Source organism: Ranitomeya imitator, chromosome 4 (assembly GCF_032444005.1).
Source record: "Ranitomeya imitator isolate aRanImi1 chromosome 4, aRanImi1.pri, whole genome shotgun sequence".
In the NCBI taxonomy this organism is placed as follows: Eukaryota; Metazoa; Chordata; class Amphibia; order Anura; family Dendrobatidae; genus Ranitomeya; species Ranitomeya imitator.
The window spans coordinates 558,158,520-558,182,279 of NC_091285.1; the positions used below are offsets into that span (position 1 = coordinate 558,158,520).

At 42.9% G+C, this 23,760-nt stretch overlaps 1 protein-coding gene across 6 annotated transcripts in view; it reads left to right on the forward strand.

Annotated features, from left to right (window-relative positions):
* MCTP2 (multiple C2 and transmembrane domain containing 2) overlaps positions 1–23,760 on the forward strand; it is a 243,705-nt gene that overhangs the window by 118,755 nt on the left and 101,190 nt on the right. For all 6 annotated transcript variants that reach the window (XM_069766271.1, XM_069766275.1, XM_069766270.1 and 3 more), the window contains exons 5-6: positions 17,883–18,025; positions 18,099–18,175. In XM_069766271.1, the coding sequence (XP_069622372.1) occupies positions 17,883–18,025; positions 18,099–18,175 (220 nt within the window). The remainder of the gene's footprint in view (positions 1–17,882; positions 18,026–18,098; positions 18,176–23,760) is intronic.

Here is a 23,760-nt window from a genome sequence, read left to right on the forward strand (position 1 = left end):
CGCGCACACACATATACACGCGCGCACACACATATACGCGCGCACACACATATACACGCGCGCACACACATATACACGCGCGCACACACATATACGCGCGCACACACACACATATACACGCGCGCACACACATATACACGCGCGCACACACATATACACGCGCGCACACACATATACACGCGCGCACACACATATACACGCGCGCACACACATATACACGCGCGCACACACATATACACGCGCGCACACACATATACACGCGCGCACACACATATACACGCGCGCACACACATATACACGCGCGCACACACATATACACGCGCGCACACACATATACACGCGCGCACACACATATACACGCGCGCACACACATATACACGCGCGCACACACATATACACGCGCGCACACACACATATACACGCGCGCACACATGTACACGCGCACACATGTGCGCGCACACACACATATACACGCGCGCACACACACATACGCGCGCACACACATTTACACGTGCGCGCATATACGCGCACGCACATATACGCGCGCGCACACATATGTACGCGCGCACACACATATACATGCGCGCACACATATACATGCGCGCACATATACACGCGCACATATACACGCGCACATATACACGCGCGCGCACATGTACACGCGCGCACATGTACACGCGCGCACACATATACGCGCGCGCACACATATACGCGCGCGCACATATATACACGCGCGCACATATATACACGTGCGCACATATACACGCATGCACACATATACGCGCGCGCACACATATACACACGCGCGCACATATACACACGCGCACATATACACGCACATACACGTGCACACACGTGTGTGTGTATATATATATATATATATATATATATATATATATATATATATATATATATATATATATATATATATATATATATATATATATATATATACCACAGCAGCACATGTACATGAATCGGCCATGTGAAAACAGACAAATATTCATTTCACAAAAATATTTTTTCATAAAAATGTTTTCAAAAATTTTTTTTTCATAAAACTTACAGTTAAAATGGAGATTCTTAGCGCATAAATTGGCCAATTCATGTATGCCCATCAACCACGGCAAGGTGATCTCCCCCATGTACAGTAGAGTAGGACCCATCAGGGGGAGATCACCTTGCCGTGGTTGATGGGCATACATGAATTGGCCAATTTATGCGCTAAGTATCTCCATTTTAACTGTAAGTTTTATGAAAAAATATTTTTGTGAAATGAATATTTGTCTGTGTTTTCACATGGCCGATTCATGTACATGTGCTGCTGTGGTCTTTTTTATCTCTGTGTTGCAGTTTGCAGCTTGCACGTGTTCACATTGGAAGTGCTGATTTGTTTTTTTTCATATATATATGTATGTATGTATGTATGTATGTATATATATATATATGTGTGTGTATATATATGTATATATATATGTATGTATATATATGTATGTATATATATGTATGTATATATATATATATATATATATATGTGTGTATATATATGTATATATGTATATATGTATATATGTATATATATATATATATATATATATATATATATATATATATATATATATATATATATGTATATGTGTATATGTGCATATGTGCATTTCCCTTACTTCGGGCCTTGGGGGACACTCTCATTGCACGGGAGTAACGCATACAGGCACGATTTCTCACACAAATTAAGTCCGTTCCGGTTTATTATAGCATCATAAACCGCACCGTAAGCCAAGTTACACACAGTCTGTTACTTTAACACGTGTGGCTTTACAAAACATTCGGTAGTCACGTCTTTTCTCTCCATTACATTACATGCATCAACGGAACATATTAAACCTCGATAGTCTGTTCCAATGGCAGATACGTCTCTGCCGTATATTACAGGTTTTATCCCATACCAGGGATTACCTCAGGAGCTTCGGCTCCACACACTGACTCCTGCTAGTGTTGGTTCACATCCACATAAACAACATCTTCAGGAACTTGACAACAGCATGAACACTGTCTATACATATTCAGCTTTATCACAGTAGCTCACTGATCCCGATCAGCATAACACACGGTTTTCAGACCGTTACATGTTGGCAACCTACACGGGTTCCTGGACACCTCTTGGCCTCAGAGGTGCCCCAGACACAATGTCTCTCTTTCTTTCACTCTGACCCTGGTCAGTACAACACGGATCTCCATCCGTTACCTGTTGGTGCCGCACAGGTTCTTAGATATCTCTTTTCCTTAGAGGCATCCCACAGACATTTTCACTCTTCCTTTCATTCTGACCCCGGTCAGTACAACATGGATCTCCATCTGTTACCTGTCGTCGGTTCACAGCTGCATAGGTTCTCAGATACCTCTCTTCCTTAGAGGCATCCTTCCGACATTCTCACTCTGACCCCAGTCAGTGCAACACGGATCTCCATCCGTTCCACAGTCTGGTCTGTGCGAGGTCCAGAGCCCCCGCCATGTGCTCTTCAGGGAGACAACACTCCCAACACATGGGCTCTCCAGGACCTTCCAGCACAGACCATTCAGGTCCACATTCAGAGCCCATGTGACCAAACCTCAGTCATATTATATGCTTGTAACCACTCCTCTAGCTGGGAGTGTGTGTGGCTAGTCTGACCCTCCCATCTCTCAGAACTAGCCTGCCAGCCTCCCTAGTTAAACACACTTCACTTGTAGAACTACAGGTCCCAGAACATCCTTACTTCAGGCTGACAGTGCAGAGTGGCTTCCTCTGCGACACACACACCGGCCATTCACAACAATGCTGGACTTTGATGCATCACCAGAGTTACATCTGCGATTGCCATCCATTCCTATGGCCTCAATACGCCTCCATGCGCACTCTGGGAAGCTCATACAGCGCCATCTACCTATAACATAGGTCACTATACTACAAATATATATATCTCAACGGATCCTGCGCCGCAGGCTCCGTCGCTGTACGTTTTTTCGACGCAGACAAAAAACGTTACATTGAACGTTTTTTCCAGACGACCGACCGCCAAAACACGACGGATCCGTCGCACGATGAATGCGATGTGTGGCCATCCGTCACGATTCGTCGCTAATACAAGTCTATGGGAAAAAACAGATCTTGCGCACACATTTGCAGGATCCGTTTTTTTTTCCCAAAACTTTTTCCGTCTGAAAAGACGGAAGTGTGAAAGTAGCCTAACTCCACAACATCCTAACAGGCCAAACTACATGTTAACATAGGATCCCTTCTTTGACATCACCTTCACTATTCTTGCATCCATTGAACTTGTGAGTTTTTGGAGAGTTTCTGCTTGTGTTTCTTTACATGAAGTCAGAATAGCCTCCCAGAGCTGCTGTTTTGATGTGAACTACCTCCCATCTTCATAGATCTTTTGCTTGATGATACTCCAAAGGTTCTCTATAGGGTTGAGGTCAGGGGAAGATGGTGGCCACACCATGAGTTTTTCTCCTTTTATGCCCATAGCAGCCAATGATTCAGAGGTATTCTTTGCAGCATGAGATGGTGCATTGTCATGCATGAAGATGATTTTGTCCTGAAGGCACATTTCTGCTTTTTAGACCATGGAAGAAAGTTGTCAGTCAGAAACTCTATATACTTTGAAGAGGTCATTTTCACACCTTCAGGAACCTTAAAGGGCCCTACCAGCTGTTTCCCCGTAACTTCGGCCCAAAACATGACTCCCCCCACCTCCTTGCTGACATCGCAGCCTTGTTGGGACATGGTGGCCATCCACCAACCATCCACTACTCCATCCATCTGGACTATCCAGGGTTGCTCGACACTCATCAGTAAACAAGACTGAAAATTAGTCTTCATGTATGTCTGGGCCCACTGCAACCGTTTCTGCTTGTGAACACTGTTTAGGGGTGGCCGAATAGTAGGTTTATGCACCACAGCAAGCCATTGAGGGATCCTACACCTTGAGATTTGAGGGACTCCAGAGGCACCAGCAGCTTCAAATAACTGTTTGCTGCTTACATTCTCCTTGTAAGCAAAGATTTATTGATATTCTAGTATCTGTCTTCTAAAAATCAAAATAATTTTTTATTTTTATTTTTTTAAATCATTGCTGTCCTTTTTGTATCAAATGGAATCCAGGAAATGTAGTAACTGTCCATTTTTTTTATTTTTTTTTTTATTTTTTTTTTAAAGGGCTCACTATGATCTAGCGTATGAAATGGTTCCATCTTGTGGATGTCTGTATAATTGCATCAACAAATACACGTGTTCTTTTTTTTTTCAACTGATTGTAGCTAGTGGGGCCAATTCATTAAGGTTTTGGAGGGATTTTTTTTTCTTAAAATGTTGTTAGCCCCTTCACCACCCAAAACCTATTTTCATGCCAATTCTGACCAGTGTCACTTTGAGGTAACAACTCTGCAATGCTTCAACGAACGTTACGGATTCTGAGATTGTTTTTTCGTGACACATTGTAGTTCATGATGGTGGTAAAATTTTCTCAATATGACTCGCTTTTCTTCGTGAAAAGAAATGGAAGTTTGGAGAAAATGTTAAACATTTTGTAATTTTCTTACTTTTAATTTGTATGCCCTTGAATCAGAGGGTTATATTACACAAAATAGTTAATAAAAAAAAAATCCCACATGTCTACTTTGCATCAGCAATTTTTTTTAACATGACAAAAAAATAGGATACTAAAAGGGTTAAAAGTTGACCAGCGATTTCTCATTTTTCCACGAAATTTACAAAACCATGTATTTGTTTAAGGAGCACATCAAATATTTAAGTGACTTTGGGGGGTCTATATGACAGAAAATACCCAAAAGCTACACTATTCTAAAGGGGCTCAAAACCACAATCAAGAATTGTATTAATCCTTCAGGTGATTCACAGGAATTAATGCAAAGTGGAAGGAAAAAACTAACATGAATAAAATAAACCTCAAAATTTGTTGTGTGATTTCTCTGGAGTGCGCCATTACCCCACATGTGGGTGAAAACTACGTTTTGGGTGCTCGGTAGAGAAGGGGCACCATTTCACTATTTTTTTTGTTTTTTTATACAAAATGTGGATGCCATAGCTGGTTTGGAGAGCCCCTAATGTGCCTAAACAGTGGAAACCCTCCACAAGTGATGCCTTTTTGAAAACTAGACCCATCAAGGAATAGATCTAGACTGTGGTGAGCACTTTGAACCCACAGGTGCTTCACAGATGTTTATAACATTCAACTGTGAAAATGAAAAAAATATTTTTTTTCCCGCAAAACATTTTGGTTTTGCCCCAAATTTTTAATTTTGACAAGCATAACTGGAACAAAATGGACTATACAATATATTCTCCTGAATATAGAGATTCCCCATATATGGGTGCAAACTACTTTTGCGGCACAGTGCAAAATTCAGAAGGGATGGACCCCGCCATGATGCGCTAAGCCCCGGACTTTTGTATAGTCATTTTGTGCTGACGGAGCCCCTTTAACTCCTTCCCCACATTTGCAGTACATGTACGTAATGATCAGGAAGGACTTCCCGACCGATGCAGTACATGCACGTTATGGCAATCGCTTGCGGACAGGATACTTTGCACCATCGTTCGCTGCCCGCGGGGGACACCGCGTCTGACCTGGGTGCACATAGCTTCTATCTCGCAGCCTATTTGGCTCGTAGTGACCCAAAGAATAAAGCTTCCTTATCAATTTTACCACACGTGGAGCGCTGCCTCCAAAAATTTGGAATGGAAACTGATCAAAAAGTCATGTGCCTGAAAATGGTACCAATAAAAACATCAACTTGTCCCGCAAATAAACAAGCCCTCATTTGACTCTCAGCAGAAATATGGAAAAATTACAGCTCTAAAAATATGGTGATGCAAAAAAACTAGTTATTGAAAACAAAAATCATCTCTGTGTGTTTGACAGCAGCCAAACATAAAAACTCGATATAAATCGGGTATCGTCGTAATTGCAGAATAGTTGTCTAATCACTTATACCACACAAGGAATGACTTAAAAAATACCAATTCACTTGCTGTTGATTTGTTTATTCCGTCTCCCAAAGATTGTACTAAGGCTCGACTCGCATATATTTTGCGCTTTATGCTGAGAGCTTACACTGAGGTTTCTGTATAAATCTGTGCAAAATACGATTCAGACGGAACCCCCAGCAGAATATTCCCTATAATGAGGCAGATGGAGGCACTGTGAACGCCCATTGTCTCCTATTATCCTTGTGAAAATAAAAATTAGGGCTAAAGTAATGTTCTTGCGGGAAAAATGTGAAGCAGCTGGGGATTTTAGGTGCTCATCACCCATATAGATAGATTCCTTTAGGGGTCTAGCTTCCAAAATGGTGTCACTAGTGATGAGCGAGTGTACTCGTTGCTCAGGTTTTCCAGAGCACGCTCGGGTGGTCTCCGAGTATTTGACTGCTCGGAGGTTAAGTTTTCATCGCATCAGCAGCATGATATACAGCTATTAGCCAGCTTGATTACATGTGGGGATTACCTAGCAACCAGGCAACCCCCACCTGTACTCAGCCTGGCTAACAGCTGTAAATGAGTCAACTGCCGTGATGAAAACTAAATCTCCGACCACTTACAAATATTCAGAGGTCACCCGAGCATGCTCGAGAAATCTCGAGTAACGAGTATATAAGCTCATCACTAGGTGTCACTTGTGCAGGTTTTCCACTGTTTAGGCATAAGGGGTAGAGTTGAGCGAAACGGGTCGAAAATATTCAAAAGTCGCCGACTTTTGGCAAGGTCGGGTTTCATGAAACCCGACCCGACCCCTATGTGGGGTCGGCCATGAAGTCGGCGATCTTTTGAATCTAGAATCGGAATTCCGATACCGATTCCCGATATGTTTAAGATATCGGGAATTGGTATCGGAATTCAGATTTAAGTGTAAAATAAAGAATTAAAATAAAAAATATCGCAATAATTACCCTCTGACGCGCCCTGGTACTAACCGGGAACCTTCCTTCCTTAGAATCAGCCTTCCAGGACCTTGCGGTGACGTCGCGGGTCTAATAGGAATACACTCACCCTCGGACGCGCCCTGCTTCTTTCCGGCAGCCTTCCTTCCTAAGAATCAGCCCTTCCAGGACCTTCGGTGACGTCGCAGTGACGTCGCGGCTTGTGATTGGTCGCGCGAGCGGTCACATGGGCGGCCGCGCGGCCAATCACAAGCCGCGACGTCACCGCAAGGTCCTGGAAGGCTGATTCTAAGGAAGGAAGGTTCCCGGTTAGTACCAGGGCGCGTCAGAGGGTAAGTATTGCGATATTTTTAATTTTAATTCTTTATTTTACACTAAAATATGGATCGCAGGGCCTGAAGGAGAGTTTCCGCTCCTTCAGACCCTGGGAACCATGGAAACCCAATGCACTGCATTGGGTTTCAGGTTTCGGCCAACCCCGACCCCGACTTTTTTATAGGATCGGCCGATTTCACTCGACCCGACTTTTGAAAAAGTCGGGTTTCGTGAAACCCGACCCGATCCTATAAAAGTAAAGGTCGCTCAACCCTAATAAGGGGTTCTTGAAATGAGACCTGACATTCCAATACGTCACTCCTTCTTTTCTGCCGTGAGCCTAAACCGTTATTTACCTTGACATATGGGGTATCTGCATACTCAGAAAAAAATTGCACAACAAATTGTATGGTGCAATTTCTCCTGTTACCCTTGTGAAAATGCAAAATATAAGGCTAAAAAAACATTTTTGTAGTGGTGATTTTTTTTTTTTTTTTTTAATTTTCACGTCCCAACGTTATAAACTTCTGTGATACACCTGGTGGTTCAAGGTGCTCACCACTCATCTAGATAAGTTCCTTAGGGGGTCTACTTTCCAAAATGGTGTCACTTGTGGGCAGTTTCCACTATTTATGCACATCAGGGGCTCTCGAAACGGAACATGGCGTCTAAGTAATCCAGCAAATTTTATGTTAAAAAATTCAAATATCACGCCTTCACTTCCGAGCCCTGCCTTGTACCCAAATGTTGGGTTCCCTCGCATATGGGATATGTGCTTGCTCGGGAGAAATTGCACAACAAATTTTGGGGTCCATTTTTTTTTTTTACCCTTGCAAAAATAAAAAAAAATTGGGGTAAATTGTAAAATTTTTGTGACCGTTAAATGTTCACTTTTTCCTTCCACATTCCAAAATTTCCTGTCAAACTTCCTAACAAAAAAAAAAGTTTCAAAAATTGTGCTGATATGAAGTTGACATGTGGGAAATGTTACGTATTAAGTATTTTGTGTTTTTTGTGTCATGGATCTCTGATTTAAGGGCATAAAAATCAAAAGTTTGAAGATTGCTGAGTTTTCCAAATTTTTGAAAATTGTCCTTGTTTTCACAAATACAAGTCATGTTGAAGAAATTTTAACACGATCATGATGTTACAATATGTCATGAAAAAACAATCCCCGAATCCGTGGGATCTGTTGAAGCGTTCAAGATGTTACCTCATTAAGTGACAGTGGATTGTAAAACTTGTGCCTGTCATGAAGGTGAAAACAGGCACAAAGGTGAAGGGGTTGTGCTACGAACAAAAGTACATTTTAATAAACAAACACATCTTATAATAATATTATTATTATTATTATTATTATTATTAATAATAATTTTCACAATTGGATGCGTTTAAAATGTTCCAGTGCTGAGATAATCTTATAAATGTGCCCCTGCTGTGTACTGTGTAATGGCCGTATCTGACTGTGCAGGAATATGGTCTGATCATACCATATCTCCTGGGCAGGGGAGGAAGCAAACGGGAGTATACAGGCATCACAGCAGGGGATTCCAGCTGATTCTTTTTGTGAGATCAAACATTTCCCTGCCTGTTTTTAAACCACATTTTAGTAACATAGTAACATAGTTAGTAAGGCCGAAAAAAGACATTTGTCCATCCAGTTCAGCCTATATTCCATCATAATAAATACCCAGATCTACGTCCTTCTACAGAACCTAATAATTGTATGATACAATATTGTTCTGCTCCAGGAAGACATCCAGGCCTCTCTTGAACCCCTCGACTTTTTTACCTCAAAGAAATTGAGATTTTGAGAAATTGAGATTTTACCTCAAAGAAATAATCTGCTGTGCTCCCCTGCTGTATTGTCTGAATTTTCTTTATTGCTTTCCCCCTGCCCAGGAGCTGTGGTATGATCAGACCATGTCCCTGTACGGTCAGACACGGCCATTACACAGTACACAGCAGGGGCACATTCACAAGATTATCTCAGCACAGGAACATGTTACATAAATGTATCCAATTGTGGAACTTATTATTATTCCATGATCTATTGATTAAAATGAACTGTTGTTCGTGGCACAACTCCATTATTAGTTTTGTGTTTTCATGCCAGCTATGTCAATATGGGCTTTGCGAGGGCAGGACGAGGTGTGGTTTCACCTGTTGATTCAAATTCCAGAATCGTTACATGTCACTTAATAAATGGCGCGCGCTACAGCGTTTCTTGAACAGCTGTACCGAATTCATTTAGTGGTGTGCACCTGTTAATGATGTAGGTGCATCTTCCTCCAGTGGGCTCCTTATTAACCCTCCGTCAGGAACAATGGATCTGACAGGCGCAGCACTTCTACTTTCATTTCTCCCTTCTCACCAGATTTTCAGGAATCCCCCTCCCTCTAGATCAGGGGTCCCCAACCTGTAGCTCGGGAGCCACATGTGGCTCGCGGTCCCAGGAATTGTGGCTCGCGACTGTCTGCCAGCTTGGTGCATTAGCTCCAAGTCTAGCAAACAGGTATGAAGAGTACATCTCAAAATTGTGAATTTTTGAGTAGCCCTGCACAGAAAATCAGATCTGGATGCACATATACTGGTCTTAGGGGTTTAGCGATGTTTTAGGTATGGTATGCTGGAGGAAGATACTACCTATTAGAGGAGGTTCTTGAAGCTGGATGCAACAGCGTGTTAGGAGTCCTTTATTGGGATAATACTGAATTGGGGCATTCTGGGAACCCCTGGATCTCAGTGTACTGCTTTGGAGTGATTTCTGTGGAAAAGGTTTGGTTATCATTATACCCATAATGGTGGCTTTGATTGACACGACTTTGACGGGGACAGAAGCAGAATGTTGCTCGTGACCACCTCTCAGAGCTGAATGTGGCTCGCGACCCTCTCTCAGTGCTGAATGTGGCTCTCAAGGTCAAAAAGGTTGGGGACCGCTGCTCTAGATGGTCTCCTGGCTCTACCTGCTGTGTGAAACCTGATACCACAGTTGGTCTGCAGAGCTTCAGGAAAGAAGATATAGCTGTGCTGGCTTCTCAGGCTCATTGGTCCTGAACACATCACACTTTATAAGGTTGGTATATAATGTTTTTAGTCATTACTATTGTTTATTTAGCTTGTTTTATGAATGGATAGAGAAAGGTTTGTGGATATTTCATATAAGGCAGATTTTCTTACAAATGAATGTGTGCTTCTCAGGCGTTTTGAAATTTGTGTATATCAAAGTTATTACTTTTATGTTGAGTAAATGGGTTTGTTTTGCACCTGATAATGTGTAGTCTCTTTTATTACATCCCTATGAAGGTCTATGATTACTTTTAGATCACTGAAATTGAGAAAATTAGATATTCTAGGCATTTTTCTAGCCTGCGCTTGACAGGCACATTGTTCCATTACGAGTTAGTGCGAATATTGTTCCTGACAGAGGATTAAAACTGGTGCAATTGCAGTCGTAATGATATTTGAGCACAAAGCAGTGGACACTTAAGTATAGTGTATTATCAGGGAAACCAATTCATATTCCATGATAAAAACTGTATAATAAAAATAATGGCGGAACTAAGATGGTCTAGTGGCGACATCAGGGGACATACTGTAGGTTTAAATTCTATCCTATCCCCTGATGACGCCACTAGCGCGGTGAAACATGTTGGGGGGGACGCTGGTGCTAACATTTGTTGTCTTAGGCTATGTGCCCACGTTGCAGAAATACTGGGGAAATGTCCGCAGCATTTTCCACAACTCCCTGCCCTGCGCATGCGTTTTTCTGCAAAACACAAGCGTTTTAGCTTGCAGAATGCTTGCGCTTTACAAGCGATTTGAAGCATCACTTGGAAAAGTGATTGACAGGTTGGTCACACAAGCATAGTGCTTGACAAGTGTGATCAACTTTTTACTATTGATGCGGCCTATGCAGCATCAATAGTGAAAGATAAAATGTTAAATTTAATTTAAAAAAAATATGGTTATTCTCACCTTTCGACGGTCCCGATCTCCTCAGCCGCGCTCCCGCTACGTTCTGTTCCCAGGGATGCTTTGCTTGAAGGACCTTTGTGACGTCGCATGACAGCGATGTCATCTCAGGTGATTCGCGCAGTGCATCCCTGGGAATGGAAGCCGCTGCGTGCACCGCTGAGAGGCAGGAGGACTGTGGGGCCATCAGAATGTAAGTATATCTATATTTTATTTTAATTTTTTTTTTTTTTATAGGGATATTGTACCCAGGGCCTGGAGGAGTCTCCTCTCCTCAGATCCGGGTACCATCCGAACATGAAGCGCTCACTTTACGCATGGTGGGCATAGCCACATGCCTAAAGTGAGCGTTTCAATGCAATCCTATAGCGGTGGAATCGCCGCAATTCCGCAGAAATAATGAACATGCTGTGGATTTTGCCGCTATGCGATTCCTGCAGCAGGCATATCCACAGCATGGGCACAGCAACTGCGGAATCCCATAGGATTGCATGGGAATGCGTTTTTTTTAGCATTTCCGCTGCTTCAAAAAATGCGGCGGAAACGCATTAAAAAAAACCAACGTGGGCACACAGCCTTATTCTGCCAGTATGTATTAGCATACCAGGTGCTATCCACTTTCTAAATCTAAATTAGCAGGAATATTGCATAAAACGACTGCAGACTTCGAAGACAGATTAGGGACAAAATGCTTTTTACCCTTTGTATATTCTTTATTTTAATTGCTAGAAATAAGTTAATTTTTATGGCCTTCTAGTGAGGGTTTATTTGGGGTTGTCCCCAATTTGGAAATTGTGATAAGCGTTTCTAAAAACCCTGCCTGCCAGGATGACCTAATAAGTTTGCCAGCAGTCCTGGGGACACAGATGTGACTGTGAGAAGTGAGCCCTATCCAAACCTCTGGGCGCAGTCTCTGTCTACATTTCATGTCCTGCTGTTCCTTAGATTTCAGCTAGGTTTTACAATAAGATAACTCCTTTTTAAAATATACCGTATTTTCTGAGGTGTATTTTATCATATCTTCGTACGGGACTTCAGGAAAATTAGAAATTGGACTACCAGCAAGGACCACAAGATGGTGCACCGAGACCTTCTATTAAACCTGCCGCTGGGTGTATAGAATAATAGGACATTCTGCAGAAATCTAGATCTAATGGAGCTGGTGATGAGTAGCTATATTTTCATTACACTTAGGGTTACTCCGCTGACCACAAGTCTGTCATGTTTCCTAAATAAAGGCTTATCTGTTTTCTGAGGTGATGGCTGCAGTCTGTGAATTTAGTCTGTTTTCACTGTATTTTGAGCTCACTACTGCACCTGTTCCTGAAGTTTGGTGGATATCTATCTTCTACCCAGCTGAGGATCAATTTCTGTGGCGAATAAGTGCGCAACACGTGTCCTGTGCTTTTTGGTGTACCAGCACTATATAAAGTCATGGATGACGCTCTTTCTCTACATAGAGGTCTGTACTGGTCTAGGAAGATAAGTGGGAAGCCAAACAGCCCATAGAAGAATGAAGTAAAGGAGAATAAGACAACAGAACCTGCTTTAGCTCCAGGACCATGATGTATGGACATAAATATAACAAGGACCTGCATGTAAATAATGACAGACAAAATGGCTGATGTAAGCCCAAATGTAAAACTATTCAGATTACCATGGTGGCGAAGTCTGTGAGAATTGAGAAAGTGATAGAGCGTATGCATACTGGTCCAAATGGACCTAGCATTCACCAACCATAGGACATTGAGAGCACTGAGAAGATGCAATGCAAATATTAGTACGTCAGTCCAAGTGGACTCCTAATATTAGCGGTAAAGTGTAGGTGGAAGACCTAACGTTAATGCCCTCTAGCGTTCAATACTGTGAGTAGTATCATGAGGCCTACACTGTATGGGACCAAACCCCAACACTCATTTTGTGTCCCGTACTTCTTTTTCTAAAAGTTGGTTGCTTCATTCTTTTTTGGGCTGTTTGGCTTCTCATTTATTTTGCCATTTCTTGACTTTTTGGAAGCACCTTCCATGTTAGGCCTTTGTATAGGTCTTCATAGTCTAGGAAAATAAACACAGGGAGTTGCTCTATTGCCTGATCATATGTATGTTTTAAGAATAGGATCTGCAGCTTCTGGGGATGGGGCATAGTCTATGGGCAGCATTGGTTGGGGGATGGGGGATTGTATGCTCGGTTCTGTTATGAGGAGCAACGGGAGATTGTATGACATTTCCCTTGGAAAAGCACTCAAGAATTGACTGTGCACACATCTTGTTCACACAGACTCCACCTGAAATCCGCCTAAAGTGTGTAAAAGTGCTAAAATTAACTAACATGAACGGCACATTGTTTTTACATTGCAATGAATGTTTTTTTTTTTTTTCTCTTTTTTAGCTTTTTAGCCAGTTCAGCCTTTGCAAGCTGTCAATATAATGACATGGGGAGGGGGATGGGAGAGGTGGCATTGCTTGCCATGATTCCCTGGCTCTGCTCTTGTGCACTCATACTGCGGATGCCCGGTGTGCGTCCCTTTTTTTTTAATCTGCGTCATTGTGGGCGCGCTCCCATCCTTGTCTCCTCTTTATAGCTGCCACTCGCTACAATTACAGGGGCTTGAGCTCACACACTATTTGCATAGGAAATAAAAAAATATATATAGATTTTTTATTTTTTTTTCAGAATATTTGACTGTTTTAAGTATTAAATTTTTAGGGAGTGATGCCTCTTAAACAGCAGAATTTTGACAATTGCAATTAGTACACTGTCACAATTCCCTTGTATGCTTCTGACATACTTGTGGTCACATGCCCACTAGTCTTATCTGGCTTCTCGCACTTTTCTTCTCTTGAGAGACTAGTTGGCACATGACCTCCCACTCGCTCGCAGCATACAGCATAGCGTGGTACTGTGCACATCGCATGCAGTCATGATTCAGCAGTCTGCCATGAATCTTTATTTCCCTTTCTATTTAGTCACTCCCCATGTATTTGTTCTCTTGTGTGCGTGCTCTTCTGTGGTACTTCATCTTTATAGCTTCTTCACAGATCAAAAGGCACCATCAGCATTAATGTAGCCTTATCCACCCATCTGATTCAGCACTGTGCAAAAGTGGCTACTGCAGGGGGTAATGAATTGATGAAGAATTGAGACATCCATTGCATAGTGGAACTAAATGAATTGGGCTTATCTCTGCGGGGAGACTTTGATGTTCAGCATTGTGCCGTGCTTTAATTCTAATCCGCTACTACTGTAAAACACCAGAACGTTGAGCTCTGTGTTTTCCCACTGTTTCTTGCAGTATTTTTATTACTGACCCCCTTTTTTTTCTTCCCTCAGTAACAAGTAAATCGGAGGCTCTTTTGTGTCTACTGAATGTTTGCTATATTCTGTGGGTTTTTGTATGTTTTTTTTTTTTTCTTCATTGAAACGCAACACATTGTGTAGCTGGGTGCAGGGTGTTATGTTATTTTGGTATGGAGAATGTATGAATGGTAGAAATGTGCTAAATATCTCTAATTTTGATATACTAATAATATTACATTTTAATTTTTGCAATGATCACCTTTTATGCCAAACATACGTCATGGGTGCTACTTTTTTGCCCTATTTTATATGCCTAAACAAATCGAGGTGTGCGCCCTTTCTGCACTTCTGATTGCTTAAGAGTAGCCGTTCTTTATTAGTGGCATCTGTTAAAAGCTGAAGCAGAAGTCAGATCTTGTGGATTTCCTTAAAGGGAGCCTGTCACCCCCAAAATCCACGATGAGCTAAGCCCACCAGCATCAGGGGCTTATCTACAGCATTCTGTAATGCTGTAGGTAAGCCCCTGATGTATCCTGAAAGAAGAGAAAGAGGTTTGATTATACTCACCCTGGGGCGGTCCCGATGCGGTCCGGTCCGATGGGCGTCGCAGTCCGGGCCTCCTATCTTCATACGATGACGTCCTCTTCTTGTCTTCACGCTCCGGCGTAGCCATACTTTGTCTGCCCTGTTGAGGGCAGAGCAAAGTACTGCAGTGCGCAGGCGCCGGGCCTCTCTGACCTTTCCCCGGCACCTGCGCATTGCAGTACTTTGTTCTTTTTCTCATCTTTCAGGATACATCGGGGGCTTATCTACAGCATTACAGAGTGCTGTAGACAAGCCCCTGATGCCGGTGGGCTTAGCTCATCTTCGATTTTGGGGGTGACAGGTTCCCTTTAAAGCCTGCAGAGACTAAAGGTGTGTGTGTGTGTGTTTTTGTTGTAATTTTGCTAGAGAACTTGTTTTCGACATGTCACTGTTTCTGCAGTAATGGATTTAGGCCTTTTTTACTTTTCACACCAGCCCTTTGAATGTGCATTATGGTTATTCTCTTCCCATCCGTTAGCTTGATCAGGTGGAACAATCCCATTTCCCAAACACAGGGGGTCCCATTAAGACTACATTCACATCTGCATTGGGGACTTTCTATAGAGGCTCTGTCACTGATGAGCTATCTAAACATAACCATATTTTCAGTATGGGTGCAGTCTGTGGCAAGAAATCTGACATAATACGGGCAGCGCTCAGATAAATTCAATTGCGCTGTTAAGAATAGTGTTTTTTTTTTTGTTTTGTTTTTTTCCTCTGACCAATTAGCATTGTAGTCTCAGTGTTGGGTTCAAATCCCCAAGACCTCATCTGCAATGATGAGTTTGTCCTCCCCGTGTTTGTGTGGGTTTCCTTCAGTTGCTCGCCGTCTCCTCCGAAGTCAAGAAACCTAATTTTTGGGAATTTATTTTGTGAACCCTTAAGAGACAGTGACGTCTGTACAGCGCTATGAAATATAATGATGCAAGTTAAAATAAAGTTTAAAATTGTGGTTCTCCTGATGAAGAAGTTGGTTGAACTTTTGAAGCACCTTGAGGATAAACCACATGATCAATCATCACGTCCTCTGGATTTCTTGAATCTAGCACAGCAGCTCAAACTACTACTCCTATCCTTAACCAATTGTGAAAAGTAAACTTGGCCATATAGTCATTCTTCCACAAAAAAGTATGGCCTTCTAGACTCCGTGACACAAAGTGTTCACGTCATGGATCCGTCTCTTATCCTCCAATATGGAAGAGATGGTGTGAACACAGCAGAAGTCCAGAAGATCTGCAATGTATGTCATTATAGCTGGGGATGAGTAATTGCGAAGGTGTCAAAGATGTGGCAGGGTTGCCAACAATAAAGAGGTTCCAGGACCATCCATAAAGATATTGCTTTTTTTTTTGTCTGGATTTTTTTTTTTAAAGTATCCATCAATTTTTGAAGCTGAGGACACGTATAGAGATTGCATTGACTGTTATGCTGTTGGCAACCCTGGATGTCCACAGCCGAGTGATGGCAGAGAAAGTTCTCCCCGCCTTGGTCTGGCTGCTATGGATCAACAAGATGGCTGCTGAACCGGGGGAGTGTGAATCTTTCTACATCTCTAGAGCTCAATATAAAGGCTGTTAAATGCTGACACTCTCACTGTTCTGTATATATTGATTCCTAAATCTTTTTAATTAGCTGTTGATGTTTGCAGACGTGGGCCTGCCCGGTGCCTCGTCATGGTGCCGCTCTCCTGGCACTCGGTGACGGGCTGTCATTGATCTCATCTGTGTGCAGGCTGTGCTTCATGCCGCCGTAGCGCTACCTCCCAAAAGCAGCTAGTTGAGATGTTACTGTGCCCGACAGACAATATGGTGAAATGCAGCAGCTTTGTGTGTTCCTCCCCAATTATTCTCTCCCAACAATTAACACCGTGCTAACCTGACACATTTCCTCGTTCTTGCTTTGTAAATCGATGCCCTTTCTTCTATTAATTCCAGACATTAATATTTTGTTTCACGCAAGGGCCGCCATTCACCCGTCAAGCAGTGTGAACATTATGTAGCTGTCAAGATGCCTGGGGATTACCCAGCATGCATTGCCTGTGAGAAAGTGACACCATGGAGGCCTACTTTTGAGATGTTTATTTTGAGAGTAAGCTGACAGGCATGAAGTCCTGATCCCAGAGTAGCAATCTCATTTAATTAAAGCCCTCTTTTTCTTCCAGATTTTCCCACTGTTTCCTTTCTTTCCTTCTTTTTTTATTTAATAAATATATCTAAGCAATTGTAAGTCCCGCTCCTAGGACACCGCGTTAGGAAGCACTCGAGATGGAGTAATTAGTTTACTGTAATGTGAAGGGTTTTTTTTTTTTCCGATGTACGGTCGTAATTAATAATTTTTTATATTCTTTTAATCCTAATTATCGCATTTTAGCGTAATTAAGTACTTGGGGTACAGAGCTATATAATGCAGCTTTTTGACAGGCTCCACAAACACTATTCTGAATGTTCTTCCTTCTGCACTTTTGTCAATACAGTTTGTGAGCAGTGCTCGTTAATGGCAATTACATGTGGTGTTTACTATTATTTTCATTGTGATTTGCAAAAAAAACCACCTAGACCCCAATGATCTGCTCTGATAGATGTCTACTGGGCTCCTGCTTATTATCTTACATACTAGTGTGAACAGCGCCTTAGATTGCAAATTTCACTTTGCTATAAAAAATAAAATTGTGGCCCATGAGTAGTGATTCATGAGACGTGTGCTTCTGCGTTGACCCCCGGTGGGATGTCCTGATCTGTAATATTTCTCCATTTGTTTAGGTACCAGTGATCCTTATGTAAAATTCAAACTAAATAAGAAGACCTTGTACAAGAGCAAAGTCATCTATAAGAACCTGAATCCGGTGTGGGAGGAGATATTTGTGTTGCCGATCCAAAATCTGGAGCAGAAGCTGCATATAAAGGTGATTAAATACTCATGCGAGCTATGAATTTCTTTTTGAACTCTTTGACTTAAAATCAGTGTTGTACTTACAGGTTTATGACCGAGACTTTACAACCGATGACTTCATGGGATCTGCATTTCTGGATCTTCAAGAGCTTGAACTAAATAAGTATGTGCATTTTATCTTTAAAACATGAGTTTTCTTTTTCTTTTTTATTAAAGGGAACCTGTCACCCCCAAAATCGATGGTGAGGTAAGCTCACCGTCATCAGGGGCTTATCTACAGCATTCTGCAATGCTGTAGATAAGCCGCCGATGTTACCTGAAAGAGGAGAAAAAGAGGTTAGATTATACTCACCCAGGGGCGGTCCTCCTCCGATGGGTGTCTCAGGTCCAGAACAGCGCCTCCCATCTTCATTTCATGATGTCCTCTTCTGGTCTAAACGCTGCGGCTTCGGCGCAGGCGTACTTTGTCTGCCCTGTTGAGGGCCGTGCAAAGTACTGCAGGCGCCGGAAAGGTCAGAGAGGCTCGGCGCCTGCGCACTGCAGTACTTTGCTCTGCCCTCAACAGGGCAGACAAAGTACGCCTGCGCCGGAGCCGCGGCGTGAAGACCAGAAGAGGACATCATGGAATGAAGATAGGAGGCGCCGGAGCGGACCTGAGACACCCATTTGACCGGACCGCAGCGGGACCGCCCCTGGGTGAGTATAATCTAACCTCTTTTTCTCCTCTTTCAGGTTACATCGGGGGCTTAGATAATGCTGTAGATAAGCCCCCGATGACTGTGAGCTTACCTCACCATCGATTTTGGGGGTGACAGGTTCCCTTTAAATGTGTTTTTGTTTTCAAGTGGCCAGAGATGTGCGATGTCGGTGGCATCAATGGTCACGTCTCATACTTGATGCCATCTGTGCTGCTCTACAATTCTTCTGTATTGCACCAAACTTCTTTCAGGAGGAAAAAAAATAGTGAGCTGATTATTGAGCTTATATTTTTTATTGCAAAAGTGGCCTTGGATCCTTTTTGTTTCCTTCAACTGGCCAACCTTTTTATGGGGAAATGTCATGGAGAGTGGTGTTTTATTAACATGACGTTTACATGTGCCAATAGTTGGCAAAAGAGTAAGGCTACTTTCACACATCAGGTTTTTGCATCGACACAATCCGGCAAATGTTGGAAAAAACTGATCCGGAATTGTGAAAAATTAATGCGACGGATCCGTTTTTTTGACGGATCCGACTAGCATATCCAGATAATTGGATAAAAAAAAAAATTGGAGCATGCTCCATTTAAAAAAAACTGAATCGGTGCCGGAATCTGACATTTTCCGGATCAGACACCTTCCAGCTCCCATAGGCTTACATTCTAGCAAACAGCCAGCGCTTCTGACTTTTTCACCGGAGACAAAAAAACGTTGCTATGGACGTTTTTTCCCAGAAACCGGTAACGGCAGATTTACCGGACCCGGCGGCAACATTCGCCAGATCCGTTTTTTTTTAATTTAGCCGGATTGAGCCTGACAGCGAAAACCTGGTGTGTGAAAGTAGCCTTAAAGGGTTTTTGTACAGTATTAGCCAGTGGGAAAAAAGATTTTTCTCAGTGGGAGAAACAACATGATGATCTTGTAGTTGTGATACCTTTTTAATGGCTAACAAAAATAAAATAAGTGAAATTACAGAGCAAGCTTTCAAGACTCCTTGGGTCTCTTCATCAGGCATGGTTTAGCAAAGTATATGAAGAAACACAAATATATACACAAAAAGAGCAGAGGCATGTTGATCTATTTTTCCTACCTACTGGCTAACACTGTACAAAGATATATATCTTTCCTGTGTAGACATATCATTTAATAGTGGCTGCAGAGTCGAATAAAATGTTTTTTTTTTTTAATAAAGTAAAGTGATTGTAATCAAGCAGTTTTCACTGGGGGTGTCTACTACTTTCCCCTGTATAATGCTGACCAATTATAAGCAGTAGGGGAAGAAAAATCACTGACTGCGTTGGAATCCATATCACTTTTATTCCAAATAATTAAAATTCCCACTATAACCACCATACCTCATATGCAGTCTATCCACTCTGCATCTTTACGTGTCAGGCATGGATGCAAATACAAAAACCTACGGGTATGTATTATGATCTATTTCAATACTATATCTGATTGCTAGTGCAAAGAGACCAATTTATAAGGTGTATAACAATTGTTTTCAAAATGGTCTCAATTTACACCCTTAGGGTATGTGCACACGTATCTGTGAGGGCTGCGGATTTGATAAATCCGCAGTGCAAAACCGCTGCGTTTTTTCCTGCGGATTTATCGCGGGTTTTTATTGCGGATTCCGCCTACAGTTTTCTATTGGAGCAGGTGTACACCCGCAGCGGAATCCGCACAAAGAATTGACATGCTGCGGAATGTAAACCGCTGCATTTCCACGCGTTTTTTTCCGCAGCATGTGCACTGCGGATTGTTTCCCATAGGTTAACATTATACTGTAAACGCATGGGAAACCGCTGCGGATCCACAGCAAAATCCGCAGCTTGTGCACATACCCTTATATATTCCTCTTGCGCTTCAATATTTCACAATGCATATACCGAATATACTAGAGTCTAAGCCAAGACCCCGAATTTTGCCACAAAAAAATGGGAAAACGTATTGACTCGAGTATAAGCCTAGGGTGGGAAATGCAGCACTTACCGGTAAATTTTAAAAATAAAAAGATACCAATAAAAGTAAAATTGAGACATCAGTAGGTAAAAGGTTTTTGAAGCCCCATATAATGCTCCATATAGATCATGATGGGCCCCATAAGATGCGCCATACAAAATACACCTAATAATAATAATAACAATTTTTATTTATATAGCGTCAACATATTCAGCAGCACTTAACAATTAAGCAGGGACATGTACAGACAATAATTTCAATACAAGTTAAGACCATTTAAACAGTGACATTAGGGGTGAGGTCCCTGCTCGCAAGCTTACAATCTACATAATGCTCCATAAAGTTCATGATGGGCCCCATAAGATGCTCCATACAAAATACGTCCCATATAATGCTCCATAAAGTTCATGATGGGCCCCATATGATGCTCCATGCAAAAAATATGCCCCATATAATACTGCACAAAGGTTAATAATGGCCCCATAAGATGCTTCATAGAAAAATTTGCCCCATATAATGCTCCATAAAGGTTGATGGCCCCGTAAAATGCTCCATAGAATAATATACCCCATATGCTGCTGCTGCTGCGATTTAAAAAAAAAAAAAAAAAAAAAACATACTCACCTCTCTTCGCTGGGGGAGAGGTGCCGATGTCCTGAGCAGGCAGGGACATCGGCGCGCTATGGGGCCAGGAGCTGGGGTCGCCGCTGGCTCAGCCCCCCGGCACTTTAGATATTCACCTGTCCCTGTTCCACCGCTGCGCGCCGCTGTCTTCTGGATCTTTGCAGTGACTGTTCAGGCAGAGGGTGCGCACTAAATAAGTCATTGTGCCCTCTGACCTGAACGTCACAGCCAGAGAACGGGGAAAGGTGAATATCGCACGGTTCACCCTCCACCGTCATACTCACCTCATCCTGGTGCGGTCTCTGCTTCTCAAATGGTCTCTGGTGCTGGCAGCTCTTCCTGTGTTCAGCGGTCACAAGGTACCACTCATTAAAGTAATGAATATGCGCTCCACGCCTATGGGAGTATTCGCGTCCATATTCATTACTTTAATGAGCATTACCACGTGACCGCTGAACACAGGAAGAGCTGCCGGCGCCAGAGATCATCTGAGAAGCAGGGACATGCAGAGACCGCATCATGAGGGGATGAGTATGATGTTACAGCCGCCACTCCCCTTCCCCCACTGACCCCCTGGGACAATGACTCGAGTATAAGCCGAGAGGGGCACTTTCAGCCTAAAAAAATGGGCTGAAAATCTTGGCTTATACTCGAATATATACGGTAATTTCTAAACCTCCATTTTTGCACTTGCCCTCATGTATTGCCCAATTAAAAGCAGGCAGCAACACTCAAAGGAAAAAACACATCCCACCATAGCTTAGAGCAGAGTTCTCGGTGTGAAATATGTTACAGCTCTGGTATCCTGGTCTAACCTCCAGAGTCAGTGTGGAGGGGCAGTGTAGCCGAGTTTAGCGGTGTCACATTACAAACCCTCCTACCAGCTCTCCTCTTTTTATAGCATGGCGACCTTTTCTTTACTGACCCTTCCCCCACACTGTCCGAAGTAATCACTCTTGTGTCTGTTGTGCCCAACATGTAATCACTGCAGTTATTGCAGAGCAGGCTTCCCTTTCCTGTCATGACACCATGCTATGATCTTACAACAGAGCGATTTTTAAAAGTTGCTTGAGCACAGCAGAGAAATGTGATTTCAGACTCACTTGGTGGCTGTCACTCCAGCCCTATTTCCCGCCTAGTGCCTTCTGCTTGACCTCGCAGCTGTGCTGTGCGACTTCAGGTAAAGGAGCAGTCAGCCAAGCAGGAGGAGGCGGTACTGTGTGGGGAATAGAGCTGGAGTGACAGAAGATTGAGAGTGTCTAATAGCTCTTCAGCCTCATTTGCATAGCAGTTCAAACACTAATTTCTCAGTAATGGAGGAATAGAGTAATGGTATGTGTCCACGTTCAGTATTACATCCGGATTAGCTGCGGATTGAACGCTGTGTACAGCTGCAGCGTTCAACCCACAGCGTCCAGATGTTACAGCATAGTGGAGGGGATTTTATTAGTGATGAGTGAATATACTCGTTACTTGAGATTTCTGGAGCATGCTCGGGAGTCCTCCGAGTATTTTTTAGTGCTCGGAAATTTAGTTTTTCTTGCCGCAGCTGAATGATCTACATCTGTTATCTAGCAGTACATGTGGGGTTGCCTGGTTGCTAGGTTACCCCCACATGTACTTATGCTGGCTAACAGATCATTCAGCTGCGGCAAGAAAAACTAAATCTCCGAGCAATAAAAAATACTCGGAGGACCCCGAGCGTGCTCGAGAAATGTCGAGTAACGAGTATATTCGCTCATCACTAGATTTTATGAAATCCCGTCTCCACTATGCGTGCGAACACGCAACCGGCGACCCTGCGTTTACAGACATGCGGGGCGTCTTTTTAGAACGCAGCATGTCTGCGTCGCCGCAAGGTAAATCACAGAGCCCTATGTATGGGATGTGGAGATTCCGGATGTGTGCAATGAACACATCCGGAATCACCGCGTGTACAGAAGGGGGTGGCACTTTGGGTGGAGCGGGTTTTCCGCTCCGTCCAAAGGGCCGTGTTTACGGACCGTGGGCACTCACCCTAAAGGTATTTCTGAATTTGTCTTTGAAAGTGCTACTTGTGCATATTAACAGTTTGGGGGTAAATGTCGCTGACAGATTCCCTTTCATAGCCCCACTTAATGATATACTCTTCCCTGATTTGTCAAGAATGGGATAACATCCGAGTGATGTGCGTTATAAGCGGACCCCAGCAATGGAGGAGATGGAGAAATTCATTTCTCCGTCTCCTCCACAGCTGTGCTCCGATCCTCCCTGTGCGAGCGAATCGGAGCACAGATGCATGACACTCGGCTCCTGCTCTGCTACGAGCAGGAGCCGAGTGTCATTAGCATATTGCATCCGATGTTCTCGCATCGGATGCGATACGCCAGTGTGACGCCGGCCTTAACCTTCTTTCCTCCAGACATAGAGGATGCCCCCTTGTCCCTGTCTCAGGTCTATGATTAAAAAGGTGGTCAGAAAG